Consider the following 20063-nt stretch of genomic DNA (forward strand, 5'->3'; position numbering starts at 1 on the left):
TCTGATCTCATGGCCTGAAGCCTACCATTCGTGCAAGGAAACTGATGGAAAAGAAAGTTAGCCCTTTGGCGTTTCTGTTGTGACTCTGCTGGTTAAGAACCCAACTAGTATCCATGAGGATGCGGTTCAATCCCTGGCCACACAGTGGGCTGAGGATTCAGCATTGCTGCAAGCTGCTGCATAAGTTGCAGACGTGGCTCAGATCTGGTGTTGCTGTGGCTGTGGTGCAGGCTGGCAGCTGCAGCTCCAATTCGACCCCTAGTCTGGGAATTTCCATATGCCGCAGGTACAGCCCTAAAAGGCCAAAAAAAAAAAAAAAAAAAAAGGGGGGGGCTCTTTAGGCAGGCACTGCAGGGTTTGTTGGAGATGGCCTAGGCCTTCATGGGCAGGCTCAGTCATCAGTCGGTAGGAAAACGTGCCTGTGTTCATGATCCTATCACAGGTGAACCTGATGCAGCACATAAAGCTCAGCACCTCCCGAGACTTCAAGATCAAAGGGAACATCCTGGACATGGTTCTTCGAGAGGATGAGGATGAAAATGAAGAGGTCAGTGCCTGCTTCTGACTGGAGTGCAGTTAGCCCCAGCTACCCTTCCCAGCTGGTTATTAGTAGCTGCTCTGTGAACATCCAGATTAATGGAGGGGCAGCGACCACAAGGAAAGGGCCAGAAAGCAGTCAAAGGTGACACTGAGGAGTGTCAAGAGAGGTGTTGTGAAGGCTGAACCTTGATGCCCAGGCTTGAGTACACTGTGGGAAGACATTTCCAGAAAGAAGGTGATGAAAACGAGGTCTTACTGTGGGTCTTCCCTCTGGGATCTTTTGAACCATTGGAAAATTAGGAGCTCAAGCCCTGTGAAACTGTTTTACTTCCTCTCTACCCCACCCTCATTCAAAGTAGGGCCCCCCTGTCATCAGCTCAGGTGGTCATGACAGTTTCTTATCCTCCTTTCTCCTCTGCTGAGACTAAAGGGAGCAGAGCAGCCGCCTAGCACACTGTGAGCCCTGCAGCATCTTGGACGCAGGTGTTTCCTTACCTAGAGTTTCCATCACCTGTCTGTCCAGAAAAGGAGGAGCAGATCAGTGCTCCACTCCATTTCAAAGTGGAAGTTCACATAAAACATCCTCAGTTTGCTAGCATTTCACAACCAGAACCTATGTTCTTTAATTTACACTCCAGGTCGTAAAGCACCTGGCCCCACCCTTCCCTCTGCCCCTGGGCACCTGAGTTCAGGGGAGTCTAGCATTTTGAGGCCCCTTCTCTGCCTGCCTGTCCCCATGTATCTATCCCCCCAGGTCAAACAGTCCAAAGGAAAGGGGTCACCACCACCTTCCTCTTTTGCCGAGGTCCCCCCATCGCCAGCCTAACTACCTGCCACGAGTGGCAGAGGGGCGAGAGCATGACTCACACAGGCTTTGATGAGAAGATAAAGGATTTCTGTTTTTATTTCCACGGCCTTTGAGCAGGTTGATCACATTAGAGCATGACCTCTCTCCCTTCTAGGGTACCTCATCAGAGCATGAGGGACAGAACAAAGAACCAGCCAAGAAGAAAAGGAGAAAAGAAATGAAATGCCTGAGTTAATGGGAACTTTGGGGCTTCTGCTTGCTTTTTACCCAATAAGCAAAAACGCCCCCTTGTCCTACAGCCTGCACCAAGGTTGGCATCTTGGTTCTGAACCCACTGAACTCAACTGCACCTTCAGTTGGAGGCAGTCGTTCTTGGCGGGTCCCACTACTGAAAAAGGACTGGCCTAAGGCCAGCCATTCTGCCAAAAGCACAGCTGAAAGCCTGAGTTTAGAGCCTGCACCGCCCCAATGAAGCTCCACGGGAGCAAATTCAGAGCCTCCAGGCAGAGCTATGGTCCAGGCTGGCTTCGTTTTTCCAAGGAGCCTTTGGTGAGTTCAATTATCTGGTAAATATCCAGTGCTTCACCTGGAAAACAGTGCAAATTTGTTAGGATGCTTTCTCAACACTGTGCTCAGAGCTAAGTGAGAAGAGGAGCATCATGTTAAAAAGGATGGAAGTGCTCAGAGAGGTTGCCAGGCATGGTAACAGTACATGTGGGAGGGTCTGCTTTCTTCTGGTACACGTTTGTTCTATATACATTTTAAATAGAAACTTTGTGATTTACTTGTTGGACATTGAAAGCACCATTTTTTAATGTAAGTTTGCACTTTGACTTTATACAATAAATCTTGAAGTATTTCTGTTGTAATTGAAGAGGAAAGAGAATAGATGGGAGAACAGCTTGCCAGAAACGCATCCCTTTGTGTTTGGACGTCATGTTCACTTTAGACCCAGGACACGTTAGAAACGGATCACACCCTCTGGTGCCCCAGGCCTCCTGTTGTTCAAGACTACTTTCTAGTCAGCCTCATGGCCTACACGTAACAAGGAACAAACATGTTGTGCTCACCCTGGGGAATCCCGTATCTCTTTTCCATCCCAGTTGGGTTGGAAGGGGTTTTACAATCCATGGTCACTTCCTTCCTGAGGCACTGGTCAATATCAACTGCACTGAAAAAGGCGACTGACTGGGGCAAGTCATTCAGACCCAGCTTGTAGGCAAACATGCACCTGAAAGAGAACCATCTCTCAGTCACGTCCCTGTCGTGAGCAGAGAAATGACCCAGTATCCCTTCCAGCAGGGCCTCCCTGCACCCAACTTATGTGTTCACTTAGTGAAGAAGGCTGAAGGGCCAGCACTGCCCTCCGTCCAGCAGCCAGATGCCTCCCACTGTGACACTAACATGCAGTTATAGACTCAAAACACACCTTTTTTCCAGCTTGGTACACTGTATTGATATAAAGAATTTCTTTCAATTATTGGGCCAGAGTTTGAATTTGAGGCCTTTTGTTATCTTTATTAAAACCTTACTTACCCATTAATCAGGACAGATCAACATGAAACTGTAATATCATTTAGTTCAATTGTATAAACTAAGAATACAAGAAAATACAACTAAATATAAAAAAGTATAGAATACGGAGTTCCCGTCGTGGCGCAGTGGTTAACGAATCCGACTAGGAACCATGAGGTTGTGGGTTCGGTCCCTGCCCTTGCTCAGTGAGTTAAGGATCCGGCATTGCCGTGAGCTGTGGTGTAGGTTGCAGACGCGGCTCAGATCCCGTGTTGCTGTGGCTCTGGCGTAGGCTGGTGGCTACAGGTCCGATTAGACCCCTAGCCTGGGAACCTCCACATGCCACAGGAGCGGCCCAAGAAATAGCAAAAAGACAAAAAAAAAAAAAAAAAAAAGTATAGAATACTATTAAAATCACATTTGAGTTTCCCCATGAACAATGGTTTCTCTTCTGCTGGTAAAGAGAATAACAAACTCTTGGCACTTAAGAATTAGTGGTTACATATTAAGGAAAATATCTCAATTTCCTATGAATTGAGAAACTGAGATAAGAGGTGGAACATCTATTTGTGGAGAGATGAACATTCAGATCATGCTTAGCCTGGTCTAAGCCCCACACGCCTGGCATAACGGCCAGAGTTACCTGGTCAAGAGGTTGGTGACCTGCAGGGCAAGGGCGGCACGGTAGCGGTCCTCCTCCCGCACCAGGTAGCGAACCTCGTCATGGATGCTGATGCAGAAGCGCCCATCAATGGCAAATTCCTCGAACAGCCACTTCATGGCCACCAGCATGAGGTGTAAGTAGTCCACAGCTGAGCTTTGCACCACCCAGTTCACGCGGCTGGTCATAAACTGGAGGGAAGGTGGGCACAGGCGAGAAGGCCACACGCCGGTTCATGTCCTGAGTAGGAGGTGGTACAGGCCCTCCCCGTGCCTCCCTCCCCAGGTTCCCAGGGCAGCCAGACAGATACCTCCCCCTGGACAGTGGAGGGCTCCAGGGCTCGGCTGATGCGGCAGCCCAGCACCGGCGTACGTGGCGTGTCAGACGTGGCAATGCTCTCCAGCTTATTGAACATTTCTGACTCTGTGCCCCCCGTCCACGCTCGTTCAGCAACCACCTCCCACTTCTTCCGTCGTGACCTGAGGGACCAGAACAGAGAGAGGACAAGCCTGGTCTTTCAGTGCCTCAGCTAAAAACAAAGCATCCCAGCTGTCCTGGAGCCAACCCGGACCCTCCCTCCAGCTTAACACTCAGCAGGCACTCACTTTCTCGAAGCTTCTCTCTGGATCTTGCGCAGGTCCTGCAGGGAAATCCAGCCGTCCTCGGTCCTGTCCACAGGGAGGTCCAGTTCCCTCACCAGCCACTCGCCCTCATCTGACAGCCGATACCTGGGGGGGCAGCGTCACAACTGATTCCTGGGGGAGGCCTCCTCTGTGCCAAACCCCAGGCTGGAGGATTCAATACCACCTCCCTCCACTTCCACAACACCCCTGGGGTCATGCTGTCCCTCCAGGCTCAACTTCAGAGGAGGAGAGGCTCAGGCTAAGCAACCTGCTGGTATCACACAGCCAGGGAGAGGCAGAGCCTAGACAAAAACCCAGGATGTTGTGCTACCCCAGTAAAGGACAGACTTGAACACAAAGGTCATTGCCATTACTATTGCCTTAATGCCTTAGAACCTGTGTTGCTGAGTGACCCCCAGGTGGCCTGCACTAGTTGAGGAGGCAGTAAGGGCTCCCACCCCAGACTGGGGGGAGGGCAGACAGAAGGGGCTGCTCTTTGAAGGGGAGAGGCCCGTTAGAGGAGCAGGGGATAGAACACAGGACCAGGCCTGGCTGAGCCTTCCCAGTCCCACTGCCCCCAGACTCCCAACCTCAGCCCAACTTCAGACATCACCAGACTTGTCCCCTAAAGGCTCTGGAGCTATGTCACTCCTCTGCTCAAAGATGTAGGGTCTCAGTCCAGACGCCTCTCTGAAGCCTTCAAAGGCGCTCTACAACTAAGGCCCTGCCTCCTTGAGCGCACACTGCCCCCCGCCCCACTGGACAGTGCCGGCCCCCTCTTCTGTTACTACACCATTATGACCTAACTCTTCGTCTTTCACCAGGAGATCAGGCTCCCTCCTAGGAGACTCCTAAGGCCCTGAGCACACGAGGTACCATCGGAGGAAGCAAACTGGAGCCCTGGGAAGGCTTCCTCCTCTGCTAATGTCAGTCTAAAACCTCTGGTGTTCCTCAGGCTCTCCCATCAGCAGCCTTTTACTACACCGACCGCTTCGGCTCACTCTCATTCCCTGCAGGCTTATGAGTGCAACCCCCACACTGCTGTTTATTCTGCACAACCAGAGCTACCGACCAGCTGCTGCTGGGTGACAACATAAAAGTACAGCTTTAACCCCATGAAGAAAACTGTTAAGCAAACAAACATCACAACCTGAAGACAAACCAGCCAGGAGCTAGGTCACAGGGGCCTGGAGGGAGAGGGGCCGGGTGAGGGGTCAGATAATGGGAAGAGATAACCCTGGGGGTCGTAAAAGCCAGCCTGCGGCCCTGGGGGTAACTGGATGGGGGTGGCACCCTCACCGGCGGAGGCCCTTGGTGACCGCATACATCTGCTGGGCCTTCTCGGCTGCCTCCTGCCGTGTGAGCCGGTGGTTGAACTGCATCAGCAGGCGCTCCGCAAAGGGCTGCCCCGCCCCGTAGATGCGGCCGTAGTTGAAGATCTTGGCGTGCTCACGGCTGATGCCCACCGTGGCAGCTGTCTTACTGTGCAGGTCGGTGCCCCTGCTCTTCCTGCCCTGCAGTGTCATCCACCCAAAGGCTGTGCAACCTGGAGGGCAGGGCAGGGGTGAACGAGGCGACTTCAGAACCCCACCCAGCGAGGCTTCAGGCTGCCTCCACTCCAGCCCCGGCTCCTGCTCACCGTGCATGCCGGCAAAGTGGGCATCTCCGAGCACAGCTGCGATCCACAGCTCCTGAGAGTCCACGTCAGCTCCCACGAGGACGTAGCCAGGTGGGGCCTGCACCATGGCCTTCAGCTCACTGCCCACACGGTCAGGCTGCCGGAAGAGTGAGGTCAGGCCCTCAGGGAGACTCCTCCCACCCAGGCCTGGACTCCAGTCACCATTCGAGACTGCACGCTGGGCCCTTCCCAGGGGAATGGTTTTAGGGAATGCCAGGGAGCACTGCCCCAAAGGCCACAATTCCAGGGCTGGCCACCTGGCAGCAGTGTGGGTGACAGGTGAAGAGCCCCTGCTCCACGCCTGACTCTATACACAGCCCCTCTAGGCCCACAATAGCTGTGTTTATCATTCCTTGTCAACGGCTGGCCGGGAGCAGGTGCCTAGAACGTGTCTGCTGAAGAAATGGGTAAGCTGTGAAGCTAGACTTGAACTCGAATTGAGTCCTGCCTGACCCAGGTCTTAGGTCCCTTTCTGTGCTCCTCAGAGTAAAAGCCCTGTGCGACTCCAGTTTCTAGACACACAGGAGAGGAAGGGCAGGACCAGAGGTACAGAGGGCACGTACCCGGGCATTGCTGGCAGTAAGCCACGTGGGCTCCACCGCACGTCGGGTGATGGTGCCAGCAGTCACCACCTGCGGCAGGATGGCCCCGTAGCGGCCTTCCTCATCAAAGGCTGGATGCCTGGTGGGGGGTGGGGGTGAGAAGAACGTGAGTCTCAGCAACAGCTTGCTCTGGTCCCGGGACCCGCCCCACTCGGTTTTCCTACCCCCACAACCACAGGCTGGCCATACCTGGTCACAGCACGGGGCAGAGCTGACCTGGGCAGCCACACCACCATCTGGGAGCTGTGGGGACAGAGAGGTTGCTCAGCACAGCCGTGAGGAGAAGAATCCATTCCCCGTCACCACACGGCTCTCCTCAGCCCAGCTTGCGTGGCCTCAGCCCTTCTGACTCGGGTTGGGCCCTGATGCAGCCAAGGTCTGAGTGCCAGCATTAACCACCCTGTAAAATAAGGCATCTGGGAACTGGCCAGGTATCTGAGGCAGCTTCTGCCCCTATCCTGGCGTGTCCAGGAGGCATCCGACATCAGTCCTGCCACCACCACCTCTTTCACGCTCAGGACAGACTTCACCAGCTTGTCAGAAGCGTGTGCTGCCGGCAGCCACAACTGCCCTGAAACCAGCCTTCAATCCATTTGCCAGGACCTGGCACCCAGCCCCCAACAGAGCTTACAGTCTGGCAGCCCTCCACAGGAGGGGCCACCGAGGCCCTATGGTAGCACTCTGTATAGAACAGGGAACTAAAGCTGGAGAGGGAAGGAGACTTGCCTGTGGTCCCCTGGCACCAGGACCGCAAACAGCTGGGCCTCTGGACCACAGCTGGGCCGTCCTTCTGGGGCCGCACGGGCTGTCAGGGGCCCCCTGGGGCTGTGCTAACTGGGCCATGTCTCTGCCCACACGGTGGCCCACCTGATACGTTTATGGGCATTCCTCCAGAAAGAAATCATTTTGTTGATTTCCAAGGCACGGGGCCCACTGGCGCCTCCTGGGCCAGCCTGCAGGGTGCCATCCTCCATCTTGGGCAGGAAGTCTTTGGCAAAGGGGCTGCCCACATTGTAGCTGTTCCCATCCTGAGAAGAACAGAGGGAGTAGGGCTGGAGGCACATGGCAGACCCCCAGCTGGGGAGCCAGTGTTCTGCACACCCGGGCTCTGCCCACCACCGACACACACAAACACACACACAGAAACCTGGTTCCCTTCACAGGAACAGCCCTCAGTCAACAGACCCCATCATGTACCAGATGTAGTGCCAACACCCGACGTGCCCAATGTCACTTAAGTCCACCACCAGGCCCCTCACCACCCAATTTTCAGAAGGAAAACAAGGGCTCAGAGAGACGGCAACCTGGGTCTGAGATCACACTCCGCCCCACTACCACCGGCACTCCTGCAAAAAGGCGCTCTCCAAGTGAGTCATGGGGGTTACTGTGTGCCTGGGGCACAGCGAGGACACCGTGGAACATGGCGCAAACCGGAACACGCACCTTATGAGGCAACTTGAAGAACCAGCAGCCGGGGACATCCACCTCGTTGTAAGGCCCATTGCCATGGTGATGAGCTGGCCGGCTGGCTTGGGGGCTGCCCGTAGCAGTCTGTGGGGGCCACACACCCACATCAGGCCCTGCTCCAGCACCTGCATTCAGCGAGGGCCACGGGGGGCGGGAAACGGGCCTGAAACGGCGAGCAGGGAGACGACGGGACGGCCACGAGGCCCCAGGCTTCCTCCCGGGCCTCCAACAAAGGCAAGGAGCACCTGTCACCCAGCCCCCCAATCCAAGACTGTGGGAACTCCATGGAGGGAAAGAGCGACATGGGTGCAAGGGGGAGCCCTGCCACCCAGCACCCACCCAGAGGACCCTGAGCAGGCGCCCCGCTCACCAGAGCTGGGGGTTGACCCGGATCTGCCGCTCGCAGCTTCTCCAACGTGGCCTCAGCCTCCACTTCTAAGCAGCCCAGTTCTTCCACCTGGATGGGCCCAGGTCCCAAGGGGATGAAGCAGGGGGCTAAGTCAGCCCAAGTCCACCAGCCCCTCCCTCCAACATACAGACGGCCCAGGATGGCCGGGATGAGCAGCCTGGCACGTCCAGTCTCCCCCAACCCCACCGCTGCCCCTCGGGCCTCACCGTCTGCCACACGGTGCCGCTGTCGGTGAGCAGGAACTCCTCAGCCAGGCCTGCCTCCTGCAGCTCCGGCTGCTGCCTGCCCTGCTCAAGACAGTGCTTCCTGTACAGGGACTCGATGGCTCTGTGCAGAGAACAGCAGCCGCTGAGTACGGGGTGTCCCTGCAGGCCAGGTAGCTCGCTGGGACCTTCCACGATCCCCGTTTTTTGTCCTCAGAATCAGCTCTGAGGCACCCATGGACAGCACTTTTCTTAGTTCACAGACAGGGGGACAAATTGAAGATGATAGCACATGGGTGGCAGGGTGGGTTTCGAGGCCTGGGCCGACTCGAATCTAAGCATCTCTCACCCAGAGCCACTGCCGCCTCAGGAAAAACTCCAGCAAAGTGGGGCCAGGTCAGGGCCAGACCTGCCCCCCTCCCCACAGGCTGCCCTCAACCCGCTGTCCATCCTTCAGCTCAAAAGGGCAGGTGGATCCCTGTCCCTCTGCCCACAGGCCCCATGCAGGGGGGTCACGCTGCCCCGCAGAGCCAGGATTCTCAATTCTGGGCCACCTGAAGAGCGCCAGGGCTTCTCCACAACCCCCGCCTGTCAAAGCTCAAGGGCTGAGATCTCAGACAATAAACTCATCTCCCTAGGCCTTTGTTTTGCCAACTCTAAAAGGAAGACCATGGGGTTCCCGTCGTGGAGCAGCGGAAACAAATCCGACTAGGAACCATGAGGTTGCGGGTTTGATCCCTGGCCTTGCTCAGTGGGTTAAGGATCTAGCGTTGCCGTGAGCTGTGGTGTAGGTCGCAGACGTGGCTCGGATCTGGCGTGGCTGTGGCTCCGGAGTAGGCCAGTGGCTACAGCTCTGATTAGACCCCTAGCCTGGGAACTTCGATATACCGCAGGTGCAGCTCTAAAAGGACCAAAAGACAAAAAGACAAAAATAAATAAGTAAATAATAAAAAAAAATTTTAAAAATAAAAGGAAGACCAGCATCCTGCCTCATGGGGCTGCTTGGGGAGCAGACAAGAGGAGTACTGTAAAAGGTTCGTACCCAGGACACAGTCAGCGCTCAATAGCTTATACTCAAAAAGACGGGCACAGGGAGTTCCCATCATGGCCCAGTGAAAACGAATCTGACTAGTATCCATGAGGACATGGGTTTGATCCCTGGCCTCGCTCAGTGGATTAACTGTCATGAACTGTGGTGTAGGTCACAGACATGGCTCGGATCCCAGGTTGCTGTGGCTGTGGTATAGGCCGGCAGCTGTGATTCCGATTCAACCCCTAGCCTGGGAACCTCCATATGCCATGGGTGCAGCCCTAAAAAGACCAAAACGGGGTGGGGGGAGGCAGGGCACAACATCCCCCCTTGTCACTTCCAACAGCCCTCCCTCTCCAGGTTCCTGTGAAGGAAACTGGCCCACCCACACCAAGCTCCCTGTTCGCCTGAGCTGAGTCTCTCCAGCAAGGGGAGGGGATTCCTAGAATGGAGCCACTTGCTCCTGAGCCAGCGCCTTACGTGTAGGGACAGGGCACTGCTGTTGATGCTGGGGCCATGCCCGGCACCTTGGCCAGGTTGTCCCGCCGCCCAGGCACCAGGTACCCCCAGCCGTGCTGCTCTGAGTAGTGCAGAGGGAAGCCGTCCCAAGTCAGCGCCATGAGCTTCGGCGTGATGCGCATCTGGAGACTGAGGAGACTGGGGCCCGGCGTCCATGCGGGGTCATCCAGCCGGGGGCAGAGCTTCCGATACCACCTGCACCCCCAAAGAGAGCAGTGTCACGGGGGGGGGGGCACCAAGGGGACACTACACAATGGTGACGATGACCGTGTGATGGCAAGGAAGGCGTTGTCTCCTGTGACTGCGCCCCACCCACTCTCTGGGACGCCAAAGCCTTCTGTATGACCTCAGCCTACAGTCACATCCCCTCCTCTTGGGATGCAGCCAGGAACCCCACGGAATCCAAGAGAATTCAAATATCCCAAAAGGAAAAAGCCTATGTCAGTGTCCCTGTTCTGCTCAGAAGCCAGGACCCACAAACACAGCCCAGGGCTGCGCTTCTCCTAAGCTCCTCTTTATGCAGGGAAACTGACCAAAGGAGCCCATGTGCCCTCCTACCTGCTCTGCAGACGCACCAGGGTCTTCAGAGCTCTGACTCGCACGTGCTGCTCACCAGAGTCAACACAAGGCTGAGGCAAGTGAGGCACTCAGCGCACAAGAACTGGCACCCTGCTGTGCACACTGGCTGCCCCTACTTTCTCATCTCTGCCACCCTCTGGGGTCTGAATGAAGGGTCACCTCCTCAAGGAAGCCGCCCTGGATTTCTCCAGGCAGAGTTAGGTACTGCCTTAGCACTGATCACTCTTCTGTCTCATCATGGATATAAATACCAGTGGCTCTGGCTGGTCTGCACAACCAACTCCTCCCAGGGAGCAGCTACTGGAAAGGAGTTAACGGCCCTATTTGTAACCTCGGTGACTTCTGTGAGGCCCAGCACACAGCAGTTGCTTAGGGCGCTTGTACTGAGTCAGTCAAATGACCCAGAGCTCAGAGAAAACTAGTGAGAGCAGGACTAAAAGACGGCAGGGACAAAGGGTGCAGGTCAAGGAGGGCCCATCTGTACACCAACCCTGCGCTGGGGCCCAGAATAGGCATGTCCCAGAGGGAAGGGAGCGCCAAGGGAGGCCTGTGGACCTGCTGGGTGACAGGGCTCACCCTGGGTGTCCAGGAAGGTGCTGGGGCCGCTTGGGCAGGAGCTCCGTGGTCCCCCTCAGCTGCTCCAAGCGGGTGCGGGCCATGACATCTTGCTGAAACTCCTCCTCCTCGCTGGGGGGGCCGGGGTCTGCACGGGGGCAGGAGAGGGGGGGATGATCAGGACCAGGGAGGGATCTTGCAGGTGACCGACTCACCTCTGGAAGGCTGGAGGGACCCAGGACCCACTCCTGCACCCCTCCTGCCATATTCCCTACCTTCCTGTTCCTTGGGATCACCCGGGGCCCCAGCCCCCTCGATGGGCAACTTGCTGGCTGTGGCCGGCTCCTTCCTCTTCAGCTTCTTTGCCTTCTTTTGCTTAAACTCCTGCAGGTCCCACTCCAGGTCCCAGAGCCAGGGATCTTCCTTGTACCTGCACAGCCAGTCCCCCAGGGCAGACTAAGGCCAAGCCCAAGGCCAGCACTCCACCTGCCTGTCCCCTGCAGGGATCCTGCCACCCAAGGCCTGGCTACCTCTCTCCCGAGAGCAGCTGGCAGGCATCGTTGGCCAGGTCCATCAGCGACTTCTTCATTTCCCGCTGGAGCTCCTCGTAGGTGCTCTGGGCCTCCGCCAGGTAACGCTCCCAGTTTTGGTTGACAGGCAGGTAGGAGACGCCCATCTCCAACATGCCAGCCAGAGTCACTGGGTGGGGACACCTTGAGGACAAGCACCAGGGCTGCCATAAATGACCACAAGAGGCCAGGCTTTGGCCTAATCCTGGAGCCAAGCTGCCAAGCCTCAACCCAAGCACCCACGTGTCAGAGAGACAGGGGATTAAGCCCCACTCTACCACCTCCCAGCCGAGAACCCTAGGTAAGCACTGCATCTCTCTGAGCCCAAGCTGCTTCATCTCTAAGATGCAAACAATGTCATCCTGTCCTCGGGGGTAATGTGGGAATAACAGATCACAAAAACCAAGGAGCTGCCATTTGCCCAGTAACGACTAAGCACCAGGTGCTGTGCTAACATCCCCATACATAGAAGAGCCCATACAAGAACCTCACAGCCGGAATAATCAGGGTATTTGGGTGTGTTTCACAGATAAGAACACCAAGGCCCAGACAAACCAAGTAACCTTGGCCAAGGTCAAATGAGCTGGATAGGACAGTCAAGACCAGAACCAGATCTGGCTGACACTTTTGACTCTGACCAACCACATCATAAGACTAATTCACCAGCAAACATGACCAAGACGGAAGTGAAGCCCTTAGCACAAGATCTAGGTTCAAAGGGGGCACCTGGCAAACCAGGACCACGCATCTGAAACAAGTACAGCCTCATCCCCCTCCCACCCAGGGCCTCTGCAGAAACCCCAGAGTCCAAGGCCCAGAAGGCCACCACTGGCCAGAGTGGCTCCCTTCACCCGCCCAGGAAAGCTAGGGCCCCCGCCTGGTTACAGCAGGCCCAGGGAGCAGGAACCCCAACCCCAGGGGCCCCAGAGGGGCACTTCCTCACCTTTCCAAGAAGAGTGGCAGCTGCTGCTGGAAAACCTCAAAGGTGGCCCACACATCCTGGGCACAGTACCGCATCAGGTCCTGGCACAGGTGACAGGAAGGCGCTGGGTGGGCAGCCGTCCCACTGCCACCGCCAGTCACAGGGTCAGGTCTGGAAGCCACACTCCCCAGGGTCGCTAGGGGTCTGCCAGAGCCCATGTCCCCAGAGCCCCTCTCCATCGCCATACCTGGAAGTTCTCACGGATGTCCTTCATGTTGCCCTTGACAAACAGCTCGCGAGGCTCCTTCTCCAGGGGAGGCCCCCCCACATAGAGGTGGTGTACATCTGCCAGATTATTGACACTGCTGATGTCCAGCCAGTCCCAGGATGAGATCTGGAAGCCAGAGCAAGGAACACAGCAGATGAGTTTGGCCTCAAGCCAGACAGAAGGCCAGTAAGGGGGTCCCAATGCCCCCCCGCTCGGTCCCCCAGGGTGTTCTCACCACTGGGCCGTTGGCTTTGCTCTGGGACTTGTGGCCCCGCTGTGGGGGGGTCCGGGCCTTGTGCTTGCCCTGCCTGGCTGCCATCCACAGACTGCGCTGGAAGCTGCTCAGCCCGGAGATGGCCATGTGCATGCTCATGGTGTCCAGGAAGCGCATGCGGGAGCCCTGAGGAGGAGAGGCTGCAGCTCAGCGGCCGGCCCATCGCTGCCACTTTGGTGCTTTAGCAACTGGCCCCTCCCAGCACACAGCCTTCACACCCGCTGGTCCCTCCACCTGTGAGGGCCCTGCCCTCTCAAATCCTTGCCACCCACCCCCCTCTTTTTTTTTTTGCTTTTTAGGGCCGCACCCACAGCACATGGAGGTTCCCAGGCTAGGGGTCTAATTGGAGCTAGAGCTGCCAGCCTACACCACAGCTCACGGCAACACCAGATCCTTAACCCACTGAGCGAGGCCAGGGATCGAACCAGGCTCCTCATAGATACTGGTCCGGTTCATTTCTGCTGCACCACACCGGAACTGCAAATTGTTGCCACCCTTGAAAGAACAGGCCTGGCTCGGACCCAGCACACAATCCTTCCCAGCATCTAGCAAGAGCTCTCGGGACCAGAGTGGCCACAACAGGCCTTCTGAGCTATCAGGCTCGGCCCTCACAGGCTCTGGGGCCCTGGGAGTCTGCGCTTCAGCAGCCCCGCCAAAGCCTAAGGCTGCTCTCACCTGCCCTGCCCTTCTCCAAGGGCACTTTCCAGAGAATTAACAATTGCCATAACCACACACCAGACGTGGTTCTGAGCGTCCAATGTGTGTATTGTTCAAACTGTCCCAGCCACCCTATGAGGCGGTTTCTGCTATTTCCCTCTTTCTACAAGCCAGGACACTGAGGTTCAGGGATGGCTAAGAAGCTCAGGCTGCTCACCAACGGGCGAGGCAGAATGAGAAGCCAGGCTGCGCGGCCTAGAGCCTCCAAAGACCCACGCGAAGCTCGAAAATGCCACACATAAATGCAGGCCATTGGCACTCTGTGGCAACTCAGGTCCTGTGCCAGGCACAGCCAAGTGACAGAACAGCTGGGCCTAGGCACACAGGAAAGGCTGCTCAACAGGGGGCCCTGCAGCTACCACAAAGGCGACGGAGGCCTCGGCCTGGAAACGCAGCGCCCTCCCAGCCCCTGAGACAGGCTCTCAGCCCAGAACCTGCATTGGGCCCCGGGACCCATACCTGGATCAGGTACTGCTCCCTGACATGCGCTCGGTCGAAGCAAACGTTGTGCCCCACCACCAACCGCTCCTGCCACTCGCGCTGTGGGGGGCCGCTGGCACCAGCAGGGACCTCCAGGGGAATGAGGTCAGCCGGCGACAGCTGGCTGGTCCAAGAGTAACGCTCTTCCACCAGCCGCCGGCTGCACCAGGAATACCTGAGGATAGTAAGAGGCAGGCAGTTTGGGCACGGAGGCCTTAAGGTTCTGCTCCCCAACCCCCACTGCACACCTGCTGCCACATGCAGGTCCTGCACTAGCAGCTGGGGACACACGTGAGACCAGGGGGCTGGGCGGGGCCTGAAGGGGCCTGAGTTCAGAGCGGAAGGAGTTACAGATGCTTCTTTACTTTTCAACTGCCACAGACAGACAGGGAGCTAAGTGCCAAAGGGCCGGGTGTCCCAGCCAGGCGTCCAGCCTGGGCCCCCCAAGGTGTCTGTGAGGTCCAGGGTTCACCAAGTTTGGGCCTGGCCCTGAGGCATCTTAGAACATTCTTGACTCCGCGTGTCTATGATCTCAAAGCAGCCAATGTTCAAAGTGCCAGCAAAGGAGAGAGACAATTATAATAGAACCCAAAGTGGAATTTTGTAATTCAAAGTGACAAAAAAAAAAAAAAAAAAAGACAAATGCTGCACACACGTATAGGATGACTCATCTGACACCTGGAAAGAATTGGAAGGACAAAGAGCAAATCACACACCTTGAAGGTGTTGTGCCTCTAAGCAACCACCCTCAGTGAGAGACCAGGGAAAGTGCCAGAATGGAGGAAGCATGTGCACACGGGCTAGGAAATACGTGCTGGGCCGGCGGGGGCAGGGGGACGACGGGGATAGGGCTGACACGGATTCAGGAAAAGGCTGAAATTGGCTCCAGATCCACCAGGCCAAGTGTGGGGCAATGGCCCACAGATCATGCCAAAGGGTCAAAGCCACTCAGTATCAAAGTGAGTGACGAGGCCACATGTGGTGACACAGTGGCCACCACAGCTTTGAGGGAGCCCCCCTGCTCCCCTTACACAGGGGAGGAGGATTATCTGCCTCAACGCTTATGACAAAAAATTCGTTTCTTCGGGGAAGGGCCTAGCAGCAAAAAAAAAAAAAAAAAAAAAAAAGGTTCCCAGTTTTAAACCTAATAAACCCTAACTCATACTCCAAATGGTAGGAATACACTAAGGGACTCAAGCTGAAACCTCCTCCCTTTTCAATTCAGCGTGTCAAGGTCCTTAAAAACAACACAGAAGGATGAAGAATGGCAAATACTGGAGGCCAGGGTGATGACAGGAACTTTGGGTGTGATAAAAAGCCAGACTGGGGTCAAGCTCTAGGGCTGCAGCTATGCATGAGAACCACCTTGTTAAAGTGACTTGTGATTTAAAAAAAAAAAAAAAAAAAAAAAAAAAAAAAAAAAAAGAGGCCAAAACACAAACACCTCTGGCAAATTGAAGATGAGTTAGAACCACTGCCATTCATACTGCACTTTCCCTGTGACTCGTCCATCAGCACTGACAGCTTGTGCAATGTCCCTCTGGTCTGATGACCAAAGCCCTGACCAGCAGCCTTGGGGAAGTTGCCCTATGGGCTTCTCCTTCCCAATGGAAACCGCGGCCTGCTCTGGAGCCTCACGTTCCCCAGCCCCGTGGCAAGGATGTGCCCAGAGGAAGAGTGGGCTGCTGGCAGGGACCCATCGGGCACCAACCCACCCCCACCCCACCCCAGCTCCCAGGAAGGCCCCACACGAGCCCACTCCTCAGCAATGACCTCTGCCGCCAGGCAGACCCAGCAGTGCCCCTGGTACCACTGGCAAGAAATGGAATGAGAATGAGAGGAGGGTGGGAGGGAAAGGGAGAGAAAACTGAAAGAGGTGAAAAGTTAGTCGAGGAAGAAGGAGGCAGCGAAAAGAAAAAGGGGACTTTGGGTAAAGTGGCCCCAAATGACCAAAAGTTCAAAAGACAAGTCCTTCTTGTCACTGGTTCCCTCATTTCCTTTCAGCCACCACAGCCTACTGCATCTCCTCAAATGATGGACAGCATTCCCTCTATTCTGACCATCGAGTTACACAGTAAGCACTGAGAGTCTCATCTTAACTGCAACTAAATCAATGAGGAATCATCTAGTTTTTCTCTTTTCAGCCATTAATGCCTACCTTATCTATTTAGCCATGTTTTCACCATTTTCAACTGCATATTTAACATTTCGCAGCTTTCTTTACAAAGATGTAGCTTCCAATAGGAATAAAGAAACTGCCAACTTTTTTTGCTGGCCATGCCTGAAAGCATTAAGGTTGTAAATAGTATTTTAATCCTGGAATGAAGAATAAAAAAAGGGGAGAAACAGTACTGCCATCATTGTTTGAAAAAGAAACGTGGGTAGCACTTTAGAAAAGTTATTTTAAAAAGGAAAGAGATGGGATATACCTTTGAGGGACCAAAATGCCTGCACCAATGCCTTGGGAGGCTGGGGAAAGGAAACACTGTTTCTCAAATGGGGGGGGGTGTTACCTGGGGGGAGGGAAGGATTTGGAAACACTGAAGGGGGCGGGGTTTAGTCTGGCATTCAAGGGAACAGCTGGGGATGCTAAGCCTCTTACACTGCCTGGGACACTGCCGCAAAAGGGAGGTTTCTCTTGCTCAAAAGAACCATTAGCATCCCCAGATAGAAACACAGTCCAATGTCTCGGGCCAACTTCTCAGGAAGCCATAAGGCACCAAATCAAGGTGATCTCAAGTGGTCTCCCAGTCAGTTTCAAGTCCAGCACTCCACTGTGATTCTGTGCAGAGCCCCTGTCACCACCTGACCTTTGCTTGGGTGTCCTTTACCACCCACCTGCCCACCAGAAAGTAAGCTCTGTACAAGCTGGGGTCCAACTTATTTTAGCTCACTGCTGAATTCACAATCCCTGGAAAAGCGCCTATCAGACACATCGTTGGAGCTCAGCAAATGTTCCCTGAACCAAACTATTAAGCTGGGCCCCCCACGTGTGCTGAAGTCCCCAACCCCAGCCCCTACTCACCAGGCCGAGGGGGATATGGCCACCGCCAATGTGGGGCAAGTTCCCTCTGCCAAGCAGACCTCCACGTCGAACACCAGGGCCCGCTCCTCGGGGATGGCCACGGGTTCGGCCTCCCCCGCGGGGCCGTACCGGGTCCACCCCTCCGCCCAGGCCCAGCTCGAGGGCCGGGGGGGCAGCTGGGCCTGCAAGAGGGAGTTGGCCGCCTCCAGGTAGGGCAGGCTCTGCTTCTGGGCCAGGAGGCGGAAGTGCTGGTCCAGGTTGCCCCCGTAGAGGGGCGGCAGGCGCAGCTCCACGTCCGGCAAGGGCGAGGCCGGCTGCCCCCAGAGCCCGTGCTTCTGCAGGTGCTCGACGCTGCGGCGCACCGCGGCCTCGCCGGGCATCTCCCCGCCGCGCCCGAAGATTTGCTCGTGGAGCCCTCTCGAGAGCATCTGGATGTGCAGTGGGTTGTGCCGCAGCTGCCCGTCCTCCGAGGAGGGCACCTGCGGCGGCTGCGGCGGCGGCTGCCCGTCGCTGGGGACGGGGACGGGGGCGGAGCTGAAGCCCCAACGCCCTGGAGCTGGAACCGGCCCTGGCCCGACGCTGGCGCCGGCCACCTTCCTCCAGAGCAGGCGGCTCATGGTTGGTGCAGGGAGCCCCCCGCTGGGAGTCAGGACACCTGGCTTTGGGCTCCAGCTTGGCAGCTTTTACTGGCGGGAAGACGTGGAGGGAGACACGTCCCGTCTCTCTTTTCCTGTCAGTGAAACGGTCCTGATCATGCCTGCCTTCCACCCAACAAATCCTAAAGGAGACAGACGACAGTGTTAACTTATGAAATGCCCAACACGTGCTACATTAACAACCATCGCTCTTAAGCACTTGCTGCGTCTCAGGCAGTGTGCCAGGCGCCTTTGGGTACATTTTCTCAGTTAATCATCAGACAACCTTGAGAAGGATCAGTATCCCTCCAGAGGAAAACTGGGGCTCACATGGGTTCACTGGGGAAGATGAAGGTTAGTGGCTAAGAGCGCAGACTCTGAACAGGTTTGAATCCCGGCTCCGGCTCCTAGGAGACCTATGACCTTGGGCAAGCTTCTTAGGCCCCGGTTCCCGACTCTTTGAAATGGGGTTATGAGTTCTACCAGCCATACAGACAGCTTTTCGGGTGACACAGGGCGACCAGGTCGGGCAGCCCAGCCCTGGGCAAATGCTCGGCTAACGGTGGCTGCCATTACCGTGACCGCCGCAGCCCGAGGCCCTAGCGCCTCTAGGAGCCAGCGCGCGGATTCGAACCCGTCCGGGGAGGCCGCCGTCCCGCGGGGTCCCCACCCACGCCCGGGCCGGGGCCCAGCGGGCCGAAGGAGCCCGGCAGGTGGCGTCGGCAGAGGCCCCCGGCGCTCCCGGCCGCCAGCCCGCCTGAGCCCGGCGGCAGCGCCGCGGTGCGCCCTGGGACGAGCCTCCGCCCAGCTCAAGGCCGCGCTCCCTTCGCCACCGCTCAGCGACCCGACCTCCCCTCAGCGCCGACCCTCCGGAAACCTCAGTCCACCCGGAGCTTCTCAGTCGGCGGCTGCCGACCCCAGGCCAGAGACGCGGCGTCTCCCCTCGCGCGGCCTTTGCAGCCTCGGCGTGGCCTGTGGCTTCCACCCGACCAGTCCGCCTCGCTGGCAGCCGCAACTTCCCGTCTGCGTCCCGCTCGGTCCCGCGGCTACCCCGAGAGGCAGGCGGGAGACTCCCAGTGCGACCAATAGGAGAGTCACAAATGGACCGGTCCGCCCGTGGGGGGGGAATAGGACTTCCGGGTGGGCTCTCCCTACGGAACTCTGGGAATCAAGGTCCAACCTCCCCCGCTCAAGAAGCAGGTGGGTTGGTCCCAGGCAAGACAGTAGGCGGTAAAAATATAGTTTAGGCTGTCCAAAGAGTAACAGCAAGCGGGCGGCCGCGTGGCCTAATGGATAAGGCGTCTGACTTCGGATCAGAAGATTGCAGGTTCGAGTCCTGCCGCGGTCGGAAGCTCAGCTACCCTTTTTGATTTGCACCTTCCTAGGTATTTAGCCAGGACCGCACGAGACGCTGTTACCAATTACTACAGTTCACTGACGTCTGGAAACACCCAGATCTGGGGAAGTACGGGTCCCCATCCACCACGCCCCGTACGTCGGTGCGAAATTGCTCCTCTGCGTGGGGAAGCCGCAGTACGGTTCTAACAGTCATCTGCCGTGCGTGTACCTCCACGAAGGTAAAGCTGGCGGGCATCCTAAGCCGAGGCACTGGTTTCAAATCATTAGATGTGTCGGAATGGTGGAAATTGGCACCTGAGGCAGACCCTTCCTCTCCCCGTCTGGGGCAATTCTGACGGTACAAACGCTACCTTTCACCGAACCGGAATCTGCAACCGGATATTAAGCCCTCGCCCCAGCGCGGGGAGCTGCCCTCCAGTCTTTGCGGTCTCCTGTCCGCGCATCCCGCTGATAAACTGTCAAGTACTACTCAGATTAAGCCCCATGTGAAAGGGAGAACCTGGATCCTGGAGACACAGCTACGAAGATTTGGAAAGTGAGGCTAAGAGCGATCTGAGACAGACCTGAGGACACACAGCTGATGAGGGTCAACACTGAGGCCTCACCGAAAGTCAGTCCCCACCTT

General features: G+C 56.5%; 2 protein-coding genes and 1 non-coding gene across 22 annotated transcripts in view; 2 read left to right on the forward strand and 1 right to left on the reverse strand.

Annotated features, from left to right (window-relative positions):
* The window catches only part of FANCI (FA complementation group I), a 78930-nt gene extending 76713 nt beyond the window's left edge, over window positions 1–2217 (forward strand). Inside the window, exons 37-38 of the mRNA XM_001926870.7 lie at window positions 443–547; window positions 1503–2217. Of these exons, the coding sequence (XP_001926905.3) occupies window positions 443–547; window positions 1503–1583 (186 nt within the window). The 3' untranslated portion in view covers window positions 1584–2217. The remainder of the gene's footprint in view (window positions 1–442; window positions 548–1502) is intronic.
* Window positions 1419–19098, reverse strand: POLG (DNA polymerase gamma, catalytic subunit). 20 transcript variants are annotated; one of them, XR_014810470.1, is made up of 23 exons: window positions 18957–19098; window positions 17445–18222; window positions 14399–14594; window positions 13184–13348; window positions 12928–13074; window positions 12702–12781; window positions 11720–11902; window positions 11465–11619; window positions 11211–11337; window positions 10017–10250; window positions 8510–8630; window positions 8265–8351; window positions 7871–8019; window positions 7295–7455; window positions 6617–6670; window positions 6389–6506; window positions 5787–5922; window positions 5447–5693; window positions 4130–4252; window positions 3835–4003; window positions 3507–3715; window positions 2419–2579; window positions 1419–1934 (listed from the first exon to the last, which is right to left on the reverse strand). XR_014810470.1 is itself a non-coding variant. In XM_001927064.6 (23 exons), the coding sequence occupies exons 2-23, from the start codon at window positions 18059–18061 to the stop codon at window positions 1858–1860; spliced, it is 3675 nt and encodes a 1224-aa protein (XP_001927099.1). In that variant the 5' UTR covers window positions 18062–18222; window positions 18957–19098; the 3' UTR covers window positions 1419–1857. The 20 variants fall into 20 exon arrangements, 15 of the variants coding, with proteins under 15 accessions (XP_001927099.1, XP_084824727.1, XP_084824719.1 ...); XR_014810471.1 differs by having other exon boundaries at window positions 18929–19098; XM_001927064.6 differs by having other exon boundaries at window positions 7871–7978.
* A 256-nt stretch (window positions 19099–19354) lies between these two features.
* On the forward strand, window positions 19355–19427 carry TRNAR-UCG (transfer RNA arginine (anticodon UCG)). Its single transcript has one exon. It is a non-coding gene; the product is annotated as a tRNA-Arg (tRNA).
* Window positions 19428–20063: the final 636 nt, after the last annotated feature.

The sequence above is a fragment of the Sus scrofa genome, chromosome 7 (assembly GCF_054392235.1).
Source record: "Sus scrofa isolate SSC_HxYL_T2T_F1_AM1 chromosome 7, Sscrofa_HxYL_maternal_Yorkshire_Landrace_v2.0, whole genome shotgun sequence".
Taxonomy (NCBI): Eukaryota; Metazoa; Chordata; class Mammalia; order Artiodactyla; family Suidae; genus Sus; species Sus scrofa.

Coding starts and splice junctions, on each gene's coding strand:
- POLG (XM_001927064.6), bottom strand. CDS start 18,061: ATGAGCCGCCTGCTCTGGAGGAAGGTGGCCGGCGCCAGCGTCGGGCCA. Junction 14,595..17,444: donor GCCATATCCCCCTCGGCCTG/GTGAGTAGGGGC, acceptor TACTATCCTCAG/GTATTCCTGGTGCAGCCGGC. Junction 8,352..8,509: donor GCGGCACCGTGTGGCAGACG/GTGAGGCCCGAG, acceptor GGGCCCATCCAG/GTGGAAGAACTGGGCTGCTT.